Source organism: Rhincodon typus, chromosome 7, assembly GCF_021869965.1.
Source record: "Rhincodon typus isolate 14 chromosome 7, sRhiTyp1.1, whole genome shotgun sequence".
Classification (NCBI taxonomy): domain Eukaryota; kingdom Metazoa; phylum Chordata; class Chondrichthyes; order Orectolobiformes; family Rhincodontidae; genus Rhincodon; species Rhincodon typus.
In genome coordinates this window covers 68,890,331-68,915,330 of record NC_063338.1, presented here as the reverse complement: position 1 = coordinate 68,915,330, position 25,000 = coordinate 68,890,331, and the positions used below count along the sequence as shown (strand labels likewise).

The 25,000-nt window shown below is 39.7% G+C and overlaps 1 protein-coding gene across 1 annotated transcript in view; it reads right to left on the bottom strand.

Annotated features, from left to right (window-relative positions):
* thsd7ba (thrombospondin, type I, domain containing 7Ba) overlaps positions 1-25,000 on the bottom strand; it is an 886,244-nt gene that overhangs the window by 58,503 nt on the left and 802,741 nt on the right. The window contains exons 25-26 of the mRNA XM_048599575.1: positions 3,338-3,433; positions 58-140 (exon numbers count right to left, since the gene is read on the bottom strand). Of these exons, the coding sequence (XP_048455532.1) occupies positions 58-140; positions 3,338-3,433 (179 nt within the window). The remainder of the gene's footprint in view (positions 1-57; positions 141-3,337; positions 3,434-25,000) is intronic.

Here is a 25,000-nt window from a genome sequence, read left to right as displayed (position 1 = left end):
TAACCTATTAAATAGTAAATATTTACAGTGAAAAAGCATTTTGTCTTGATTGCCTACCTGTGTACAGAAGGAGTATGGTTTAGTGCAGGATGGATGGCAGTGTCTGGTAGCAGTTGGCTGATTCAGCGGAGAGCATCCTCCTAAATTTAATAAATTTAACAACAATATACATTCATAAGGTTCAATAATGCACAGTTTATTAACGCTACTAAAATCATGCAGAAATTGGGGAATGTAAGAGTGCTGCTTTGACACACCTTTATGAATTATGAATTTAACCATCAAAGATTCAACAAATCATAACTTTTCAATATGTGTTCTGGATTCATAATGTCGTGTTCCACATGGTATGTATTTTGCATCGTCTTATCAGAAGAAACTAAGGAAAAATATATTCTTCATATTCCTCTCTGTCATGAAGATATCTCAAGCTATCAACGGAAAGTTAACTATACAGTGCAGTTACAGCTTGCCACTATGTTTTTGCCCAACACCATCCTGGCTTGCCACTGGGAGGCACCCACGCTCCATGTTCAGGACCCATCTTCTTTTGTAAAATCCAGACTACATGTTAAGTGCACCCTCAATTGACACTTTAAATGTACAGCTTTGTGCCATTGCACTTTTGACTTCTCAATCTTTCCACGCAGACCAAAGAACTAGATTAAAGGCCATTACTGTGACAGTACAAGCCTTATTCCTCATTAAAGTTTTTGAGAAGATTTGTAGCTCGGGTTGTGGATGAGATTGTAGACATGCTCGCCGAGCCAGTAAGTTTGGTTTTAAACGTTTCATCACCATGCCAGATAACATCCTCAATGCGCCTCCAGTGAAGCGTCAGTGTTCTGTCCCACTTGTTATTTGCAAAACGAGGCATATAAATAACAAGCAGGATAGAACACCGTCACTTCACCGGAGGCACACTGATGATGCTACCTAGCAGAATGACGAAACGTTTGCAACCAAATCCATTGGCTCAGGGAGCATGTCTCCAACCTCTTATTCCTCAGTTTCATAACAGATGAAGCTAGCAAGAAAGAAAATTGAGCCCCTTCCTTACTCACTAAAAACGTGCATTTATTTCGCATTTATTATAGTCCGAAAGGTATCTCAGTGCTTGTGACTTTTTAAAATTTGATTTATTATTGTCACATGCACCGAGATACAGTGAAAAGTATTGTTTTGTGTGCTAACCAGACAAATTATACCTGACATAAGGACATCAGGATAATGGAGGATAGTGAAGTAACACCATGTCTGGGAAAGGATGAAATGGTCATGATAAGCAAAACAAGCTCAAAGAATAGGGTTTTTTATGATGATTTTTAAGACAGAGAGATGCAGTGGGTGGAGATACCAAGTAGTTTCAGAACATGGGGCAAGATAGTTATAGGAACAGCTGCAGGGCATAAAGCAGTAAGGATGCAATGTAGTAAGCAGGTTTTAGAGGACTTCAGGACATTTATAGGGTAAGGGTGCTGGAGAGGTTTATAACAGATAGGCAGAGATCACGGAAATATTTGTAAACAGGTGAAAGAATGCTAAAGTAGATTGCTAAAGTCAAGGGAAGCTTGTGCAAATCAGTACAGGAGGAAATGTGGTCCTTATTATGCGTAAAGACATAAATATATACCACTGGGAATAAAATATATTTTATGGATGAAAAAAGCAATATAAGGACAATGACGTTAAGAAAAATGGGTGCAAGTGAATGGGTGGAGTGGGGAAGATGTAGCTTTAGGGGTGTGGAATTTTGCAGTTTTTGTTTCAGGTTAGTTCATGGAGATTGCAAAATGAGCTCAGAGTAAACCAAGGTTTCACACATCTGGACCATGTCTGAGGTGGCAGCCAGGGAAGGACAGGGTCAAAGTCGGAGGCATGTCACCACTTACAGAGTCAAAGAAGATGGAAACAGTTTTGGAAATAATAAGAAACAGAAGCTTTTAGTAAACTCAGGGCTCGGTTTTCCTGAGGGCTACAGAATCCTGGTGTTGAGACCAAACAGGAACCTGAGTCCCAGCCATCAGTGATCACTGGCTGGTTGTGCATTTGCAATCCTGTGTTCTCATACTGCAGGCCTTATCATGAGCCAATCAGGAGCAATGCATGCTAATGGACCACTAGCTGGAAAGTCATGAGGCCATCTCAATATGGAGGAGTCAGCTGGAAAACGGAGTAGTCAACAAGATAAACAGTGGCCAAAGTTGTCAGGTACTCATTGCTGAGCTAGGAGCCCTCAGGTGGATAGCCTAAGGTCACAGCATTCCACTTTGGGACATACACTTCTGCCCAAACCCCAACACCAAAAGGCCACCAACATCTATATATGGAACCCATCTGTATTTTGGAAAGTCTGGGCTGTATTTTAACTTTGCCCTCAATTGACACTTTAATTTGTCCAATTAACATATTAACCAGTATATGAAATTACTGCCAAATTTGCTTCCCAATCCTCCTCTACCGCAGTAATAAAATTTAACCCACGGGTTTAATATCAGGTACAGAGTTGTGGATGTCTGCAAAATCCCTGTAGTTACTGCATACAGTACAGTTTAGTGTCATCAATATGAAAATAAAAGTTGACCACATATTTAAGGTAACATTAACAAGAGGTTACATTTAAATGTTGATGGGGTGGAGGTAGAGTTTCAAACTCTGGGATTCACCGAAAATGACTGTGTAGGTTGGTGGGATCAAAATGTGGTCATAAATAACTAGGTTAATCAGTTGCTACTGTTCTCCACCTTAGATTTTGCAGAACTGAAACCACAGAAACTTACTGTGATACCAGGGGAACCGCTTTAATGAGATCAGTATTATTCCTTTAAAATGGCTGGAGTGAGAGGAGGTTGTAATCTTGAAGGATTTTTCTGACAATGAAAAAGTTCCAGAGGCAGAAGGTAATGGTGGAGGTTTTAGGAACTGAAATAAAGGGATGATTAGGATAAGTTAATGTCATGAAGGTGTCTTAAGTTTTCAAAGGGAAAGTTAATTTTACAATGTAGTCACAGCTTGCCACGTTGGAAGCTATGCCTTTGCCCGACTCCCAAAACTCACTATTTGGACTACTTGCTTTGGGGAGGTCAAGGGTTAACTCTGTTTGAAGTGAGTGAAGTAGGAAGATGTGTTATGGTATCAAAAATATTTTACAGCTATAACATTCTATAGTGGCATTTTAAATACAAGAAATCAGCCTGATGTATTCATTCTAAAATAAATAGAGGAATGCAATGAAAAAGATGAACAATTACTCAAAATCTTACACTGACAGGAACTGTTGTCTGATTATTCAGTTTCTGTCAATTTGATGCACAATATAAAGTTAGATACTGTTTACCTGTCACATTCACACCATCTGAACGGATGCACCATACAGTTCGCTCATTACCATTCCAGGGACTTGTCCTCCACTCATATTCGTGACAATTACCCTCTAGAAATAAAATATTCAAAATGTTCATTCATTGGAAGAAAATTCAACTTACTTTTAGTTCATCAATCTGAATTTAGGCCATCAAAATGAAAATAAAATGGCATAACATCAGGCTGTCACTAATTTGAAACAGTGGTTGTGAATGGCATCATCAGAATTGAAGTATAAAGTTACCAGAAAAATGTCACCATGAAAAGAAGGTTAAAAAGTAGACTGCTTTTTATCTTACAGCTTTAAATTGCCTTGGATTGGAGCATATACATGACCATTCTTGCTAACTCTGAAGCTGAATACTTCACATAACGTATTCATTTTTGTTGGCATCACATTGGGTAAAGGAGATAATACTTTCACGATCCATGTGTTGAGGCTTTGAACAGACCTAAAAGTTGTGCTTAAATTACTCCTTGTGAGGTTTTAAGTGAGAATGAAAGGGATGAAAATGAATGCGACAGAATGTTAGATTAAGCAATGATATAATATAAATTATGGAACAAGATAAAGGTCAAACCCTCTTTTGCAGAGCATATACAACTTACTCTATCATGGAGCTTAATCAAGCCATTTGACTCCTGGAGGGCAAATACTGCATTTAAGAAATTCTTGACCCCAAAGGGTACCAGAATATTCATCCATCATTCACATTTCCAGTATTTCAATTCAGGAAGGCTGGTAGATATCAAACATACTAGATCCAAACCCCTGTTATACCAAGAATCATTTTTATTCTTCACATATTCCAAGCAGTACAGAATTTCAGCACTGCACTCCTTCAACAATTTTCCATGCCTTTGATCTTCATTTTCATGAATAGTACACACAAGATATTAAACTGATATTCAAGTATGAAACAAGTTAATTTATACATGCAAATGACATGGCATCTGTAATATAGTGTTGAATTTGAAATTATTTTGAATATAGAAGGAAAATAATTCGTATGCAGTTAGCAGAAATGGGGATGTCATTATTGACCTTATGTTCCTCAGCAGTCACCTTTATTAGTATCTTTAATTATTTTCAGTCTAGATCAGAAGCTGATAAGCTTCAAATTTAGTTCTGTGGCGGTGAAGGGCAAAGTCTTCCAAATTGAACCAGATTAAAGTAACTTTCAATTACACATGTATCTTCAGTGTGATCTGTCTCTGAATAGACATTGCAAATTGCACTTTAAGGTTATTTTAGCAGCGCAGAGCTGCTCACTGCCAGCAACAGAGACCAATTTTCAATCTTATCTCTTAATAACAGTGAAGCACAACATAGCTTATGCATGGTTTCCAGACAGCAAGGCATTGTGAATGAGTCATTTAGCGCTTATAATTTTGTGAAATACTGAGTAGTTCAATTGCACTGACCCAGATAGACAGATTTCAAATGCAGTTTCCTTCTCTCTATGTGTTTTTGTCTCCTTTTCTTTTGTTTCTCTTCTTCTTTACTTTCTTTCCATGTCGGCTCCTTTACCTCAGAATTGCCTTTCCTGTTCCAACTACTCTTGGTAACCAGAAGGAAACTGTTCGAGGAATATTCCATTGGTAGAAATATTCATTCACAATGTATAGAATCATAGAATCCCTACAGTGTGGAAAAAGTGGATGCTACATCCAAATCCCTGGCACCTCCAAAAGAATGCCATCATCAACTGTTAATTTACCTTTGACAAACCCACATAAACTTCACTAAGCCTCTAAACTATCAGCAAAAATTGGACCTTCGAAAACATCTAACTCATATTTAAAACAGAATCAAAACTTCAAAACAAAATTGAAAATCAGAATTCTCGGTTTAACTTCAGAGAACTGAGCTCATTCCAGGATGTGGGCGTACATTATGAAGAAAGGTTAGGGAGGCGATGGCCTAGTGGTACTATCGCTGGACTATTAATCCAGAGACCCAGATAATGTTCTGGGGATCCAGGTTTGAATCCTGGAATGGCATTGGTGGAATTTGAATTCAATAAATATCTGAAATTAACAATCTAATGATGACCGTGAATTCATTGTCAATTGTCAGGAAAAACCCATCTGGTTCACTAATATCCTTTAGGAAAGGAAACTGCCATCCTTTCCTGGTCTGGCCTACATGTGACTCCAGACCCACAGCAATGTGGTTGACTCTTAACTGCCCTTTGGGCAATTAGGGACGGGCAATAAATGCTGCCTTGCCAGCGATGCCCTCATCCCCATGAATGAATAAAGGAACAGATTAAGCCTATGCACACTGGAGTTTAGAGGGAATAAGAGTGATCTTATTGAATGTACAAGGTCTTGAGGGAACTGGATAGAGTGGAAACTGGAGAATGTTTTCTCTTGTGGGGAGAGACTAAAACAAGAGATGTAGGTTAAGAATGAGGTCCTCGCTTTAAAACAGAGGTGAGGTGATTTGTTTCTTTCTCTCAGATGGTCATTATAGTGTGGAATTCTCTTCTTCAGAAAATAGTAGATGTGAGATCTTTAAATTTATTCAACACTGATTTCTGTAGTTTTTGATTGACAAGGGAGTCAACTGCAGACAGGAAGGTAGAACCGAAAGCACAATAAGATTAACCACTATTTTATTGGTTAATCTGATTGCATTTTCAACTCTGACTTAATCTGTTCAACCTTTCTTTATAAATTCTATCCTTCTCCCTGACAACAGACCAAATCTAAATCTTCATAACCATGAGACAACAAGGTGTAGAGCTGGATGAACACAGCAGGCCAAGCAGCATCAGAGGAGCAGGAAAGCTGACGTTTCGGGTCGAGACCCTTCTTCAGAAATGGGGGAGGGGAAGGGGATTCTGAAATAAATACGGAGAGAGGGGGAAGTGGATAGAAGATGGATAAAGGAGAAGATAGGTGGAGAGGAGACAGACAGGTCAAAGAGGCAGGGTTGGAGCCTGTAAAGGTGAATGTAGGTGGGGAGTTAGGGAGGGGATAGGTCAGTCCAGGGAGGACGAACAGGTCAAGAAAGCGGGATGAGGTTAGTGGGTAGGAGATGGGGGTGAGGCTTGAGGTGGGAGGAATGGTTAGGGAGGTGGGGAAAAGCTGGGCTGGTTTTGGGATGCGGTCAGGGGAGGGGAGATTTTGAAGCTTGTGAAGTCCACATTGATACCCTTGGGCTGCAGGGTTCCCAAGCGAAATATGAGATGCTGTTCCTGCAGCCTTCGGGTGGCATTGTTGTGGCACTGCAGGAGGCCCAGAATGGACATGTCGTCCAAGGAGTGGGAGGGGGAGTTGAAATAGTTCACGACTGGGAGGTGTAGTTGTTTGTTGCGAATCTTCATAACCATGATCTCCTACCTAACACTAAGATGTGCTTCTACCATATATTCATCTGGCTATATTCATCTCTGTAATATTCCCCATCTTCAACCTCACTCAGCACAAGTGTTGGTGAAATCCTCCTTCATGCCTTGTTACCTCTAGATTTGGCTATTGCAATGTCATCCTGACTGGTCTCTCACGTTCTACGGTCTATAACCTGAACATCATCAAAAACTTTGTTAACCGTGTCCTGCTACTTGTTACTTGTGTTGCACTACTTGCACCAAGTCCCAGGAATCTAACACCACTGTGTTTGTTTATTTACACTGGCTCACAGGAAAGCAACAATTTGCTTTTAAAATTTTCACTCTTAGATTCAAATCCTTCCATGTGTGCTCATAAAGTCCCCCAATTCAATGTTGTGTGATGTGGAGGTGAACTTTGAAGTGGTGGTATTCCTGTGGTTCTGCTGACCTTAGACAAACTATGTGGAAGAGCTCCTCGGTTTAGAGGTGATATTTATAAGAAGCATTGGTGAGATATTTCAGTGCATCTTGTAGATGGCACATACTACTGCTACTGTGTCTCCATGGCAGAAGGAGTGAATGCAGAAGATGGTGGATGAGGTTCTAATCAAAAATACTGCTTCACTAGGTGATGTTGAGCTTTTTGAATATGGTTGGAGTTGAACTCATCCAGGTGAGTGGGGAGCATTCCATTGCACTCCTAACTTCACAATGAAGTGGACACATCTTCAGGAGTCAGAATGTAAATCACTCACCAAAACATTCCTCATCTCTGATTTTCTCTTGTATATGTCTAGTCCAGTTGAGTCCTGGTCAATGGTAACCCTTAGCATGTTGTACGTAAGGATTCACCATTCACAACAAATGTCAAAAGGTAATGTTGGATTCTCTCTTGTTGGAGATAGTCACATTGACTGGCACTTGTGCAGCATGAATTTTACTTACAGCTACCCTCATTCCCACTAAAAACCAAAAGAACTGCGGATGCTGCAAATCAGGAACAAAAACAGAAGTTGCTGGAAAAGCTCAGCAGGTCTGGCAGCATCTGTGAAGAAAAAAATCAGAGTTAATGTTTTGGTTCCAGTGACACTTCCTCAGAACTCCTGATTTTTTCTTCACAGATGTTGCCTGACCTGCTGAGTTTTTCCAGCAACTTCTGTTTTTGACCCTCATTCCTACTCTTCAGTTCAGTTTTTGTGTAAATGTTTGGAGCAAGACGAGGTCTGGCAGAACCAAACCACGTATTAGTCAGCAGATTATTATTGAGTAAATGTTGCTTCATACCACTGTTGATGATGCATCGACAATTGTGACTAGACTTATGCGATGGTAGTTGGCTGGATTGGATGGGACATACCTGGGTAAATTTCCACATTGCTGAGTAGATGCCAGCATTGTAACAGGACTGGAACTTGGCTAGGTGTGGAGCTAGTTCTGGAGTACAGGTCTTTAGTAAAAATGCTAAATGTTTTTCAGGTACTTTTCAGTATCCAGTGTTTTCAACTAGTTTTTCATACCACGTAGGGTGAATGGATCAGCTGAGGGCTGGCTTGTATGATGCTGGGGATCTCAGGAGAAGATCAAGATGGATTTGCTTTTATTTGGTCATGGGGTGTAGAAGTTGTTGGCTATACCAACATTTATTGCCTTTCCTTAATTGTCTTGGAGAGGCTGTCTTCTGAAACACTGCATTCTTGTTGTGTACAGTGCTGCTAGAAAGGGAGTTCATCAATAATGACCACAAGAAAGGAACTGTAACATATTTCCAAGTTGTTGCCCTTTGATGTTTCCAAGCCAATCTATGTATGTCTGGTGCTGCTCCTGACATGCCCACCTGCATTTTTAAATGAATGAAAGTTGGCCCCCTTGCTTGGATAATAATGGTACAGAAAGAGTTATGCTGGGCTTGAGGTTACACATTATAGTTGAGTACAATTCTGTTTCAGCTGATGGCCCACAGCACCATGTGGATGCCCAGGATTGACTTGTTAGAGCTGTTCAAAATCCATCCCATTCAGTGGGGGGAGGTATGTGAACGTGAGGTTTCATCTCCACAATGACAGTGCAATGGTGACTCCAGCCATATTGTCATAGGCATATACATCTACTACAGATAGATTGGTGAGGACAAGCTTAAAGTCAGCATTTTTTGCCCATTCATATTCCCCTTAAGATGGTGGTGATGAGCTTCTTTCTTGAATCACTGCAATCCATTTCATAAGGAGGGCTTTGCAAGGTTAACAGGACTGTCTGTGCCAATGCTATTTCAGGTGCTTAGCTCATTGCTTGTTATCCATTTGGTTTCATTTCTCTAGTGAGACTTTGAAAAATAACAAATGAGCTTAATGGTGACCATGTACCCATTGTTGATATTTGTAAAAATCTATTTGGTCACGCATTTCCATCAGGGAGGGAAATTTGCCTTTTCAGCTGGTCTGGCCTACATTTGACTCCAGATCCACAGCAACACGGCTGCCTCTTAACTTCATTCTGTGCAATTAGAATTGGACAATAAATTCTGGCTAATCAAAAACGCATCCATACAAACAAGTGGCTTGCTAGACCGTCTGAATGTGCATTGCAGTGGTTCTCATGTGGCCCAGGTGAGGTGAGAATGGCAGATGTTCCTTCCATAAAGGACATTAGTGAATTAGATGGCTTTAAACAGAAAATCAGCAATGGCTTTATGGTCACTGGTAAAATTGCTTTACATTGCAGATTTTATCAATTAATTCAAATTTCACTGTCAGTCACTGTTAGATTCTAACCTATTTCTCCAGAATATTAGCCTGGGTCTCTGGATTAATAGCCCAGTGACAATATTCTCACAACATTATCTCCCATCTGACATAGTATCTCTTTTACTTAATATATTGTGATCTGAGGAAGAGTCCTATTGAACTTGAAATGTTAACGCTGTTCCTCTCTCTCCACAAATGTAGCCTGATCTGAGTTTCTCCAGAATTTCCCACTTATCTTTCTGATCGCCAGTATTCACAGTATTTTGTTTGCACTGGTGTACCTCTTTATCTATTTTAGTGTCATTTTTATTTCACAATACTCCTATGAAGCGCCTTTGGAGATTTTATTTCACTTAAGGTGTCACATTTAAGATGTTGCTCTTGTAAAGTGGCTTAAGACTGCAAACAATCCATTCTGAGTTGTAAGGCATTGCTGGGAAGAAAGACATATTGCCAATGTTATTTGATAAGAACCCATTGGGGCAAATGTGAGAATGCCAAATTTCAAAGAGCACAACAATGTTAGATCCAGTATTGCTCAATGAAGCAGGTTTCAATCATAAACTCAATTAAAACATCCTCTGGAAACTAGTTCAAGAAGTCAGGGAGATAGAGAACAGGAAACTCTAGGCCTTAGAGTTTGAGGAAACTCTAACTAGCATGACATCTACAAGAGGGTCTCCTCTACCTGACCTGTTGAGTTTTTACAGCAAGTTATGTTTGTGTAGCTTGACATCTATCATGGGGAAGATATTAGAATCAATTGTTAGGGAGGTTATTTCTAGGCACTCGAAAAAGCTTCACATATAATTGGAAAGTATCAACGTGGTTTTGTGAAAGTAAAATCATGTTAAACCAATTTACTAGAGTTCTTTGAAGGGGTAAGATACCCTGGGGGGATAAAAGGAAAGCTGTAGAGGTCATATACTTGGATTTCGGATGGCATCTGGCACATCAAGGGTTGTCATGCAGCATAGGAGCTCATGGCATTGGAGCAATGTGGATAAAATGTTGGCTGGCTGGTAGAAAAGCAAAGAGCATGCATAAATGGGTATTTTTCTAATTGATAGGATGTGGTAAGAGTGGAGTTCCACTGGGTTCTGTGGTGGAGACTCTGCTTTTTACAATTTATATGAGTGATTGAATGAGAAGCACCAAAGTTTGGTTGCTAAATTTACAGATGACATAAGTGGGAAAGCATGTTGTGAACAGAACATAGAGAAAATACATACGGATATAAATGATTAAGTGGGCAAAATTCTGGCCGATGGAGGGTCATATGGGAAAATGTGAATGTGTTCACTTTTTATGATCCCAGCTGATGACAATGCTGGACAAGTTAAATCCCAGAACGAAGGCTGGTCTTATAAACTAAAAGTTCTATTTTGCAACTTTTTTGAAAACTGCAATGTACTTTTAATATCATAAGGAATTATAAATATAAAATGGAAAAACAGGTTATTTTCCCCAAGTAAGAAATATTTGAAATAGTCTTACTACAAATACTAGAATTAAGTATTTACCTTTTACCTTTGCCTTTTACCATCAACACCAAAACTACAGGTACTTAAATCTACCTCCAAGCCTCCTTGACCTGTCCATCTTCCCTTGACTGACCAACCCCCATCCTAACTCCCCACCTACACTCACCTTTACTGGCTCCATCTCCACCTCCTTGACCTGTCCATCTCCTGTCCACCTATCTGCTCCTTTATCCCCCTCCATCCGCCTCCTCCCCTCTCTGTATTCATTTCAGAGTCCCCTTCCCCTCCCCTATTTCTGAAGAAGGGTCCAGATCCGAAACGTCAGCTTTCTTGCTCCTCTGATGCTGCCTGGCCTGCTGTGTTCATTCAGCTCTACACCTTGTAATCTCAGATTCTCCACCATCGGCAGTTCCTACTATGTCTCAATGAAACATCACCCTGTTTCCAATTTAAAAATCCTTGTTCAGTGGAAATGCTGCAATTGGTTTACTTCTGGCAAACTCTATCTTTTACTCTTTTGTGTCCATCTTTTACTCAATGTGATTCCCTCAGTTAATGACAGTTCCCGAGCCCTTTAAACAAATAACTAACACAGCTCACTTATTGTTGCTGAAACTTTGGTCTCACTGAAATTTAGCCACATAGGGCTTCTTTTCTCTTGGTTTAAACTACACCGCTACTGTTACAAGGCTTTTTATTTCTGACTGACCTACTCTTTCCAAACAAAATCTGCACACTCACTGACCATTTGGGTGTTTCTATCTTTTGAAAATAATTTGTTTCAGCCTCTGTCCTCCTGTTTCTTAGGAGATCTTGTCACCGTGCAAAAGCCAATTTTTTCTTCTACCTTTGTTTCTAAAGCACTGATTGCTCACATCAAGGGTTTTAAATGCATAATTTAAATGCATGTCAGAAAACATCCAAACAACCTGGCACCACTCACAGAATTGGAAATTCAAATTAAGTTTTAACATCTACAATATAGAAATACAAATCAAGCTTAAAACTGTACCTAGGTCTACCTACATTAAAACTCAAGTTTCCAGATAATAATAGTACATTCTGAACTTTGAGAAGAATAACTAGATTGATACCTGGAATCAGGGACCATGTCCAATGAGGAAAGTTTGGACAGACTGAGCTTGCTTGCATTAGAATTTAAAAGAATGAGGGATGACTTGACTGAAGTATGCAAGATCATAAACAATCTTGACAAGGTGAATGTGGAAACCATATTTCCTTTTGTGAATGAGTTTATAATTAGGGAGCACTGTTGAAAAATTAGGCTTAGCCCTTTCAAGACAGATGAGGAGAATATCTTCTCTCAGAGAGATGTGCAACATTGGAACTGTGCCCCAGATGTTGGTAAAGGCAGTGTCATTGAATCCTTTAAATCCAGAGGTGACTGATCCTCTTGCCTTGCAAGAATCTAAGGTTATTTGGTGTAGACGAGAATGTGGAATTCAAAAAACAAACAACTGAATGGTGCAGCAAGCACACAGGCTGGATGAGAGAACAAGGTGCAGAGCTGAATGAACACAGCAGGCCAAGCTGCATCATAGGAGCAAAAAGGCTGATGTTTTGGGCCTAGACCCTTCATCAGAAATGGGGAGGGGGGGCTTTGCAACTGGATGGCCAGTTTCTGCTTCTTATTCTTGTTTTTTTTTATGATGTTAGAGGCTCTAACATTCTTATCATCATATATTAACCATGAATCTTTCCTGCTCTTACTGCCAACATTGGCACTTCCATTTGCTCGACTTCCATATATTACCAGTGTGGCTGCATCATAAAGTTACATTGAGAGATAGCAAGAACTGAAGAAGCTGGAGTCAGAGACAACACAGTATGAAGCTGGAGGAACACAGCAGGCCAGGCAGCATCAGAGGGGCAGGGAAGTTGACGTTTTGGGTTGGGACCCTTCTTCAGAAATGGGGAGGGGGGGCTTTGCGATCATGTTCTGAAGTGGGACTCAAACTTGGATATTTTTATCAGATGATGTGGAGGTTCTGGTGTTGGACTGGGGTGGGCAAGTTCAGAAATCACACGACACCAGGATATAGTTCAACAAGTTTATTTGATAATACAAGCTTTTGGAGCCTGGCTGAGGTCTGAGAGCTGGTGTTGTCAAATAAACCTGTTGGACTAAACCTGGTGTCATGTGATTTCCGACCTTTTTATCAGAGGCAGAGACTCAACCTACTGAGCCACCAGTCCCTTACACAAGAGTTATTGTAAATAAATAAAAAAGGAGAATAGCTAAAAGAAATTGGATACTTAAAAGCACAGAAAGGAGAATTTTCATGGGCAAAGGTTAAATGGCAGAAATATGAAACAAATATTTTGTATTTGTCTTCACTGTTGAAGACATAAGTTTAATGCTATAAATAAAGATAAGCTAGGACCGAAGACATTCAGGAAATTAATATCTGCTGTGATCAAAAGGTAATGGAGAATCATAAGCAACTACAGTCTTACCAGGACCTGATAATAACTCCATCCTAGAGTTTTGAAAGAAATAGTTACAGATTTAGTGGACAACCCAGTCTGTCTACACTTTCCTCATTAGACATCACCAGGTATCAATCTAGTTATTCTTCGTTAAAAGCTCAGGACATGATTTTTCAAAATTTCCTACATTCTGGAATAGTGCAAGCTATTTGGAAGCTAGGAAATGTGACAGCACTATTCAAGAAAGGAGGGAGAATGAAAGCACGTGACTAACTGCCTGGTATCAATCATTGGGCAAATGCTGCACCCTAATATTCTGGAGGACCAAACAATAAACTTAGACAATTACAGTATGAGTAGATCAAGTCAATATGGTTTTATGAAAGACAAATGTTGATTGACAATTTTATTAGTGATTTTTGACATGTACTTGGTAGGGTAGAGAATGTGAAACCAGTAGATGTGGTATATCTGGATTTTCAAAAGGTAGTTGATAGCGAAAAGCTAATAGGCAAGAAAAAGGTTTACAGAACTGGGGGTCTAATATAACATGGAAAGATTAGCAAAAAGAAGGGATAAATAGGGTATTTTCAAATCAGCAGGCTGTGACTGCTGGTGCACAAATTAGTGCTGGTGCCTCATCTATTTACTATATATAGGAATGACTTAGCTGAAGAGAAAGAGAAAAGTGTATTTAAGATTGCCGATGATACAAAACCAGCTGGAGTTAAATTATAATAAAACCACAGAGAGGTTGCAAAGTGATAAGTGAGGGGACAACAAGTTGGCAGATAGACTACATTATGTGAAGAAGTGAGGTTATTCACTTTTGCCATAAGAAGAGGAAATCAGAATCTGTTTCAAAAGATGTGAAATGTGTAAATAGTCACTTGGTGCTACATAACTTGAATAGTGACAAAAAGAGATATTTGTTTTCAGTTTTCAATCATGAGGACATAGGCAGGAATGCAATGTTTGGATTAGCACCACATATTTTAAATTCATTCAGGGGATGTAGGGTTTGCTGACTTGGCCAGTATTTATTGCTCATCATCAGTTGCCCCTGTGAGCTGTCTTCTTGAACCGTTATATGTCCATTTGGTGTAAGTGCATGAAACATGTCAATAGGGAGGGAGATCCAGGATTTTGACTCAACCACTGTAAAGGAACAACAATTTATTTTCCAAGTCTGAATGGCTTGAAGGGGGTCTTGCAGGTGGTGGTGCTCTCTGATTTTCACTGTCCTTGTCCTTCTCCTTCTCCATGGTAATGATTGTTGATTTGAAAAACTTACGACAGGAGAAATGGAGATAGTAGGAACTGCAGATGCTAGAGAATCTGAGATAACAAGGTGTAGAGCTGGATGAACACAGCAGACCAAGCAGCATCATAGGAGCAGGAAGGCTGACGTTTCGGGCCTAGACCCTTCATCAGAAATGGGGAAGGGGAAGGGGGTTCTGAACTAAATAAAGAAGCTTGTGAAATCCACATTGATACCATTGGGCTGCAGGGTTCCCAAGCGGAATATGAGTTGCTGTCCCTGCAACCTTCGGGTGGCATTGTTGTGGCACTGCAGGAGGCCCAGGATGGACATGAAGTCTGAGGAATGGGAGGGGGAGTTGAAATGGTTTGCGACTGGGAGGTGCAGTTGTTTATTGCGAACCGAGCGTAGGTGTTCTGCAAAGCGGTCCCCAAGCCTCCGCTTGGTTTCCCCGATGTAGAGGAGGCCACAACGAGTACAGCGGATGCAGTATACCACATTAGCAGATGTGCAGGTGAACATCTGCTTGATGTGGAAAGTCTTCTTGGGGCCTGGGATGGGGGTGAGGGAGGAGGTGTGGGGGCAGGTGTAGCACTTCCTGCGGTTGCAAGCTTCAAATTCTCCCCTCCCCCTACCGCCTCCCTAACCTGTTCTTCCTCCCACCTATCCCCTCCTCCCACCTCAAGCCGCACCCCCATTTCCTACCTACTAACCTCATCCCTCCCCCTTGACCTGTCCGTCCTCCCTGGACTGACTTATCCCCTCCCTACCTCCCCACCTACACTCACCGTTACTGGCTCCATCCCCGCATCTTTGACCTGTCTGTTTCCTCTCCACCTATCTTCTCCTCTATCCATCTTCTATCCGCTTCCCCCTCTCTCCCTATTTATTTCTGATGAAGGGTCTAGGCCCAAAACGTCAGCCTTCCTGCTCCTATGATGCTGCTTGGCCTGCTGTGTTCATCCAGCTCTACAGCTTGTTATCACAGGAGAAATGGACGTGGTTTGATTGGTGAGACAGCTATCAGTGAAACGTCTACTGTTAGAAGCGATTTCATGATGGTGCAACATCTTTTTAACAATCCCAAATGCACCAATAACTGAACTAACAACCACCTTAAAAAAATCAGTCAAACTCTGAGCATTGGTGGCCTGTAATTCCCTGTTGCTTTCTCTGTGGCAGTGCCTCACTCAAACAGAATCAACCAATTAGCAGTCTTTTTTTCCTGCAGTATTGTTGTCTTTTCCCCTGCAGCTTTGTTGCAATTGTTCAAAATTTGGCTTTCTCATATCCATCCTGATAAGTAAGCAATGAAAAGCTTTGATATCTTGCTTCTTTTTCAAGCAATAAGCTTAGATATGTTGATGTTCAGCATGATATGGGCATACTCATACAGAAAGTTAGTGTGCAGGCATAGCAAGCAATTAGGAAGGCAAAAGGCATATTTATTACATATGTATTGGATTATAGGAATCAAGAGCCTTGCCACAATTTAGTCAAACAACACCAGACATACTGGTTGCAGTTTCTGATTCATATTTCAAGAAAGATTTACTTGTGCGAGGCACTACAGTGATCATTCATTAGTTTGCTCCCAGGGATGAGAGGGTTATATGATGATAAGAACCTGAATAAATTGAACCTTCATTCTCTAGGGTTTAAAATGAGAAACGACTTCATTGATAAAATTGAGATTCTGAAGTGGTTTGACATGGTAGACAGTAAGATGCTTTTTCTGCTGGTTAGAGAATCTAGAACATGGAAGTACAGATATAAAGGTTTAATTATGTAGGATTGAGATGAAAAAAGAAGTTCTTCATTCAAAGAGTTGTAAATTTTTGGAATTCACATGCCAGAAGAATTTGGATATCCCATTGTTGATATTATTTAGGCTAGAAGAGACAAATCATTGGTCTCCTAGGCAATCAAGTGATATGGTATATTCCCAAATCAGGTGGTAAGAGATGCAGTCAAACAGCTGCATCTTCTCCCAAACCAACATGCCCAACATCAAGGCTGTAATCATTAAACATCAGTTCTGTCGTACTGGACATGTCATTCGTATACCTAATGCTAGACTCCTGAAGCAACAGTTATGTTGAGAATTCAGTTGTTGCAGGGAGCTTCAAGGAGAATAGAAACATTTCAGGAAGGCTTTCAATACATCACTGGAGAGGTGCAACATCCCTGCCAATTGTTGGCAGTCCCTGCTTTTTTTCAAGCAAAGTGGAGAAGGTTCATTCAGGATGGCACCTTACATATTGAGGGACTTTGATAAGACACAAAGGCAAAGTTTAGGCATCAGTGAGAGCACACAAAGGGGAGCCAATGGCCTAGTGGTATTATCACTGGACTGTTAATTAAGAGACTTAAGTAAAGTTCTGTGGACCTGGGTTCAAATCCTGCCAAGGCAGATGGTGGAATTTGAATTCATTAAAATTCTGGAATAAAGAGTCTAATAATGACCATGAATTCATTGTCAAATGTCAGGGAAAAATCCACCTGGTTCACTAATGATCTTTGGGGAAGGAAACTGCCATCCTCACCTGGTCTAGCCCAAAGGTGACTTCAATCTCACAGCAATGAGCAATGTTGACTCTTAATTACCCTCTGGGCAATTAGGGATTGGCAATAAATGCTGATACTCTCATCCTGTGAATGAATAAAAAAAAAACCTCTCAATAACTCATACAGAGAACCCTCCAAACTCTATCTCCCTGTATGTCATCTCAGACCCTGACAAACCAAAGTACTTGCTCCCAAGGGACTGCCTAAGGAGGAGGAGGACGAATGACGTGAGAAGAAGAATAGGAATTTAGTTCTAAAGTGAATGAAATTTGGCTTAGTGGACACAAGGTAGAGAAGGGAATTATATGATTTGACATGTGAGTAAGTTGCCCTCAAATGCATCATAAGGCATTGAGGAACAAGCAACATTCAGAGTAGGATTCATGCTTACTCAAACCACATCCAGTGAAATCTAATGAAGGAGATTTGAGTCAGTGGCAATGAGGATCAAGCGAAGAGCAATAAAAATATAAAATATCCCAGCAGTGTAAGAGCAGAGCCCTGGGGAAGATGGGAAACTGTGAAGTTGAGAGAATTGTACTGTTACTTTAATTACAGCAACTAGGTATGCGCAACAAGAGCTAAGTCATAGTGATGTCAGATCACACATGGAACTGGAGCAGCAATTAATAGTGTTTCAAGTAAGATGTCCTGTCTTACCATCTACTAAACAGTTATGTTCAATAAGCTCTGTATGCTCGTAAGACTGTAGATCTCACATTATTTTAGAAGCAGCAGGAACAGACGACAGCCTGGTGTGAGATGAAATGTTCATCTGGTAGAGCAGGAAGCAGCCATCACATTCGAAAGAGAAGTGTATGAGCAATGTATTAATCAACAGGCTTGAATTTTCTGCAAACATTTTGAAAGGGCAACTGCAGTTTCCTTTCATCAGACATGACACCATTTGTTATCTTCACAGATTTACAATTAGCAGTAATTCATAAGGTGGAACACTTTCTGCTTTTTGAATATTTTTATTGTGGTATCATGCTTCTTGTTACACGAGCTGTCAAAATGGAACAGCAACACTTCTCTTGTTTCTTAACACCTTTTACTGAATGCAAATGGCAATACTTGTGAATGTAATGAACCACATAGGGTTTTCTGCACCCTTAGTTCAGATTGAAAGAATAATGGGGCATCTGGTATCTGCATTGGCACACTTACTTTGCAACATATGATCTGATGTGATAGAATATCCATTTGTGATTAGCTTCAAAATTCAGTGTTTAAAAATCTGTTTGAAATTCATTCACTGCCTGCATCATCACAATGTTGAAGGAAGAAAGAAAGAAGGTAACACAATGAACCTGAAAAAAAAAACACATATTTGTCTCTTCTAAACTGCCAATTTCATTAGTTTTAAACTCAAAGCTGGAAAGTACCTGATCTGGCTCATGGTTGAATGGAATTTCCCAGCACTTTATATGACATTTGTTTAACACCTTTTCCTATTTTTTTTTTAATGCTGAACTTATTTGGTACACCACAGAGCATTTTTGAACAATAATATGAACAGTAATGTGAACAGTAATTCAAGCAAATGCAAAAGTTGCTTACTGTCCTCTGACCTCCCTGGCATGCAAATGATTGCATCCTAAAATTGTATCTTTGTTTGTTGCAAAAGCTTCAGGATTAATAAATTACTTAGCAGATTTTATATAAGATTGGGTTGTTGCCTTGACCAACTACTCCTTTTCAGATGTCTTGGCAGGTTAGTGCAGTAATTCACATAAAGTACTTCAAATGCATGGGGATTTTTCACTCCTCATGTACTCCATGTCTGTACAACTATGAACCACTTAGGGAGTAACAGATTCTTATTAGTGAGAAGCAATAGGCCGGAGCTCTCTTTCCCACTGCTGTTTTACTGCAACAACTTAAAGGATATGCTTGCTATGTCAAAGAATCCCAAGTTGCTAAACTAAACAATGGAATAGAGATCAGGATGATAAGACCTTAAGATATAGGAGCAGAATTAGGCCATTCCACCTATCAATCTACTCCACCATTCGATCATGGCCAATATGTTCTTCACCCCTTTTCTCCTGCCTTCTCCCCATAACTCTTGATCCCCTTACCAATCAAGAACCTATCTACATCTATCTTAAATACGCTCAATGACTTGACCTCCACAACTTTTGCAGCAATGAATTCCACTGATTCACCACCCTCTAGCTGAAGAAATTCCTCCTCATCTCAGCTCTGAAGGGACGTCCTTTCACTCTGAGGCTGTGTCCTCAGGTCCTAGTCTCCCCTACTAATGGAAACATCTTTTCCACATCCTCTTTAACCAGGCCCCTCAGGATTCTGTAAATTTCAATGAGATCACCTCCCTATCCTTCTAAATTCTATTCAGTACAGACCCAGAGTCCTCAACCGCTCCTCACATGACAAGCCCTTCATCCCTAGAGACATTCCTATAAACTTTCTCTGGAACCCTTCAACACTTGCCCATCCTTCCCTAAACACAGGACCCAAAGTATCACAAATGCAGTTGACCATGCCTTATATAGCTTTAGTAGTACATCACTGCTCTTGAGCTCTAGCTGTCTCCAAATGAATGCTAACATTACATTTGGTTTCCTAACTGCCAACTGAATCCTAAATCCTAAAATACAATCCTAAACTAGGGCTCCCATATTTGCTCTGAAGCCTTTCTCTGTTTAGAAAATAATCCATGCCTCTATTCTTCCTACTGAAGTGCATAACCTTACATTTTCCCCCAGTGTTCTCCATCTGTCACTTCTTTGCCCACTCTCCTAGCCTGTGCAAATCCTCTGCAGTCTGCCTACTTCTTCAACAGTATCTGTCCCTCCATCTATCCTTGTGTCATCTGCAAACTTAGCAACAATGCCCTCAGTTCCTTTATCCAGATCAGTAATATATAACATGAGCAGTTGTAGTCCCAACACTGACCCCTGTGGAACTCCACAAGTTACTGGCTGCCATCCTAAAAAACAGACCTCTTTATCCACTCTCTGCCTTCTGCAGACAGCCAATCCTTTCTTGATGCCAGTACCTTGCCCCGAACACCATGGGCTTTTATTTAACATCTTCCTGTGTGGCATCTTATCAAAGGCCTTCTGAAAAACCGAATAGATCATGTCCAGGGGCTCTCCTTTGTCTAACTTGCTCATTACCTCCTCAAAGAATTCTGACAGAGTTGTTAGGCATGACTCACCCTTGAAGCTGTGCTGACTCAGCCCTATTTTACCATGCACTTCCAACTACGCTGCAATCTTATCCTTAATAATGGATTCTAAAATCTTACCTACAACTGAGGTCAGGCTATGCAGCCTATGAGTTCCTTTCTTTGGCCTCCCTCCTTAAACAGAAGCGTTACATTATAACAATAGATAGTCAAAATAGTAACTATTACCAACCAATGAATTAATGGTTTTCCTATGACATCACTCTTTCTTTTGTGCTGGGCCCCTGATCCTGGGCTTCAACTGATCCTGTAAAAAGGCCTTACAAACTATGAGCCAAAATAAAGCAAAAAACACCTCTTCCTCTCTGCACTGAATTCCCACACATTCCCAACACTGAATACTCTCTAGGGCTGCGTCTCACTCCAGATCAAGCTTGAGTAGACATAGCAAATCATGGGGTAGAGTCGGGGCAGGAGAGCAAAGTAGAAATTTGGAAACTGAAGATCAGAAAGTGGCAGGAAGGAATGAAGAGGAAATGCCTAACAATATACCAAGACTAGATGTTAGAAAGATTTTTTAAAAAATCCTAAATGTTCTGTTATCAGAATGTGCATAGCATCCATAATGAAGTAAACAAATTGATTGCACACATTGAAGAAAATAAATATGATGGAAACTTGGCTGCATCCTGACAAGGATTGGGTCCTGAACATTGAGGGGTATGTGACATTCAAAAGTATAGGAAAGTAGGTAAAGCTGGGGGGTGGTTAGCACAGTTAATCAGGGATAGCTTCGGTGCGGCAGTAAGAGATGACCTTTGTTCAGGAGATCAGGATGTAGTTTCGACTTGGGTGGAGATCAGGAATACTATGCGAAAGAAGTCACTCATATGATTGCTGTATATGAACAGTATCTATAATAGAGAACAAAGTATACAAACAAAAACTTTGGGTGCTTCTGATAAATGGCCTGCAATAATAAAAGATGACTTTAATCTATATAGAAACTAGAACAATCCAAGTGATAATAGTAGCCTGGTTGAGCAGGTCACGGGATGCTTTTGAGACACTTTCTTAGAGCAGCACATTTTTGAACCAGCCAGAGGGCAGGTTATATTAGACACAGTAATATTTAATATGACAGACATAATTAATAATCTCAGAGTAAAGGCACTATTAGGTAGCAGCAACCACAAGATGATTAAATATTATATTCAGTTTTAGAAGAAATGAGTCAGTCTAAGAAGGTATATTAAGCTTAAATAAGGGCAATCGTATGGGCTTGAAAACTGTGAAAGATCAAATGAACTGGAATCTTACACTAGGGGATAGATCAAAAGAGTGCCAAATATTTAAAAATATACTTCAGAATACTGAGAATAAGTATATCACTGTTATAAAGAAAAATCCCAAGAGAGGATCCACCATCTGTCATTACCTAAGAAGTTAAGGAAAGCTTCAAGCTAAGGGAAAAGCTATACAATTATGCAAAGCTGAGTGGCAGGTCAGGTGATTGGACAGAATATAAAGATGTCAGAGAATGATGATATGATTCATCAACAGCAAGAAATTAAGTTATGGAGGGACCTTGATACACATGGAAAATGAATAGCAAAAGTTTCTACAGGCCTTTTTGAAGCAAAAATGAAAGTAAACTGGGTGTCAGTCCTCTAGAGAATGAGAATGGAGAGTTAATAGTAGATAATAAGGAAATGGCACATGAAATGAATAAATATTTGGATCTATCCTCACTGTATAAGATACAAAAAATAGTAATAGCTGTAAATCTAAAGATAGAGAGGAATTTGGTAAAGTTACAATGACTAGGGAAATGGTACTGAATGAACTAATGGGGCCAGAGGCTGATAAATCCCCTGGTCCCAACAGATATTGTCCCAGGGTTCTAAAAGTGGTGCCTAATGATGCACTTGTGTTAATTTTCCAAAATTCATTTGATTTGGGAAAGATTTCATCAAACTGTCAAGTAGTAAATGTGACTAAAATGAAAGAATTGCAGATGCTGGATCTGAAACAAAAACAGAAAGTGCAAGAGAAACTCAGCAGATCCTGCAACAACTGTTTTGATGAAAGATTACTGGAATTGAAACATTAACCTTATTTTTCTCTCTACAGGTGCTGCTAGACTTGCAGAGTTTATCCAGCACTTTCTGTTTTTGTAACAAATATAACTTCTTTACTCAAGTGATGATGGAGGCATATAGCAGGAAATTACAGGCCAGTTAGCTTGATGTCTGATGTGGGGTAGGTTTCAGAATTGATCATTAAAAGGGATACAGCTGTGTTCTCAGAAAAACACAAGATGATCAGGAAGGGATAACATGAGTTTGTGAATTAAAATTATATTAAACCAATACATTCAACTTCTTTGAAGGAGTAACCTGTGCTATGGATAAAGTAGAACCCGTAGACATACTGTACTTGGATTTCCAAAGATAATAAATAAGCTGCCACTGCACAAATTAAGAGCTCATGGTATTGGGGTAACTATGAGCAAGGACAGAAGATTAGGTGGCTGGCAAAAATATCACAGTTTTTTTTTTGTTGGCAGGATGTGATGTGTGGAATTCCACAGGATACTATACTGTGACATCACCTTCTTACTATTTATGTGAATGACGTAAACAGTAAATTGTAGAAAGTGTCTATGCATGTACAGCAGGTAATAAGGAGGGCAAATGGAATGTTGGAATTTTTGCTAAAGAAATGAAGTATGAAAGTAGGGAAGAAAGTAGGGAACTGTACAAGGCATTGGTGAGACAGGATCTAGAGTATTGCATACAGTTTTTGTTCCCTTACTTGATGAGGGATGTAATCACATCGAAGGCTGTTCAAACAAGGTTCACTAGATTAGTTCCAGAGATGGAAGACTTGTCCTATGATGAGACATTGAGCAATTTAGGCCTATACTCTCTAGGGGTGAGAAAGATGAGAGAAGACTGAATTGAGGTATATAAGATGCTTAAGGGGATTTAGAAAATAGGTGTAGAGTACAGCAGTCAAGAATGAAAGTCACAGTCTTAGGCTAAGTAGTGGCAAATTTAAAACAGATAAGTAAGAATGACTTCTCTCAAAGGGTCATGAAGCTATGGAATTTATTATCTCACAGTGTGGTGAACACTGGGACACTGAATAAATTTAAGGAGGAGATAGACAGATTTTTAATTAATAATGGGTTGAAGGGTTATGGAGAGCAGGCAGGAAAATGCAGCTGAAGCTGAGGTGATTATATAAAATAGTAGAGTAGTTTCGAGGGGTTGAATTGCCTACTACCGCTCCTAGTTCTTATGAGCAAATGTATGGCAGTTATATTTGCAGATGGCACAAAGATACGTCATGTTATGAGGAAGACATAAGGAAGATGCAGATGGGTATAGATAAGTTATGTGAGTGAGCAGATGGAGTACAAGTGGTAAAATATGAAATTTTTCACTTTGGCTAGAAGAATAAAGAAACAGAGGATTACTTAAATTTAAAATGAATGCAGAACTCCAAGATGCAGAGGGATCCAGGTGTTCTAGTGTGTCAGTCACAAAAAAAACCTTAGTCTGCAGGTTTAGCAAGCAGACTAATATAATACTATCCTTTATTGCAATAGGAATTGAACATAAAACTAAGGATGTTATCTTTCAGTTGCACAGGACATTAGTAAGAAAACAACTTGAATATTTCTGAAGAAGGGTCCCGGCCCGAAATATCAGCTTTCCTGCTCCTCTGATGCTGCCTGGTCTGCTGTGTTCCTCCAGCTCCACCCTGTGTTATCTATTGAATGCATTCTTGGTCTGCTTATTTAAGAAAGGATATAAGTGAGTTGGAGGCAGTTCACTGAGGGTTTATTAGGTTTACACCTGGAATGACAAGGTTGTCTTATGAGGAAATGATGATCATATTGGGATTGTTTAAACTGGAGTTTAGACAAATAAGGTGTTGTTTGATTGAAGTAGATAAGATTCGGAACAATCTTGATAAGGTAGACTTGGAAAGGATGTTTCCTCTTGCAGGCAAGTCAAAAACTATGTACCACTGTTTAAAAATTAGGGTTACCCTTTCAGGACAGGGATGCATTTTTGTTTTCCTCAGTCAGTTGAGCAACTTTGGAAATCTGTCTCAGAAAGTATGGAGGCTGGTTAATTGAATACTTTTAAGGCAGAGGTAAATAGATTCTTGTTAGGCAAAAGAATCAATAGTTATCAAAGAGAAATGGGAATGTAGTATTCAAACCAACAAGTATCAGCCATGGAAGGTTTGAATGGTGGAGTACTCAAGCAGCCAAATTGCTTACTTCTCTTAATACATTAGTTTGTAAGTTTGCATTATATGATCGCAAAAGATGCATGAGAAATGGTTTCTTAGAAATAAATTCAGAAAGTTATTTTTTAAAGCATGACTTCATAATGGATATTATTCTTCAATGATTCACCATATTCTATGCATAAAAATAGCATGGTTACTCAAGCTAGTCTGTTTCCTTCGTGGTTCTCTTACCACACCCATAATTGTGATTCTGATAACTATCACATTAGACAGGTTTTCTCTTCTGAAAAAAGAGAGAATAACATTTGTTGTACTTAATCTGGTCTAAGTAAAATAATAAATGCATTCCAAGTAAGTTACAA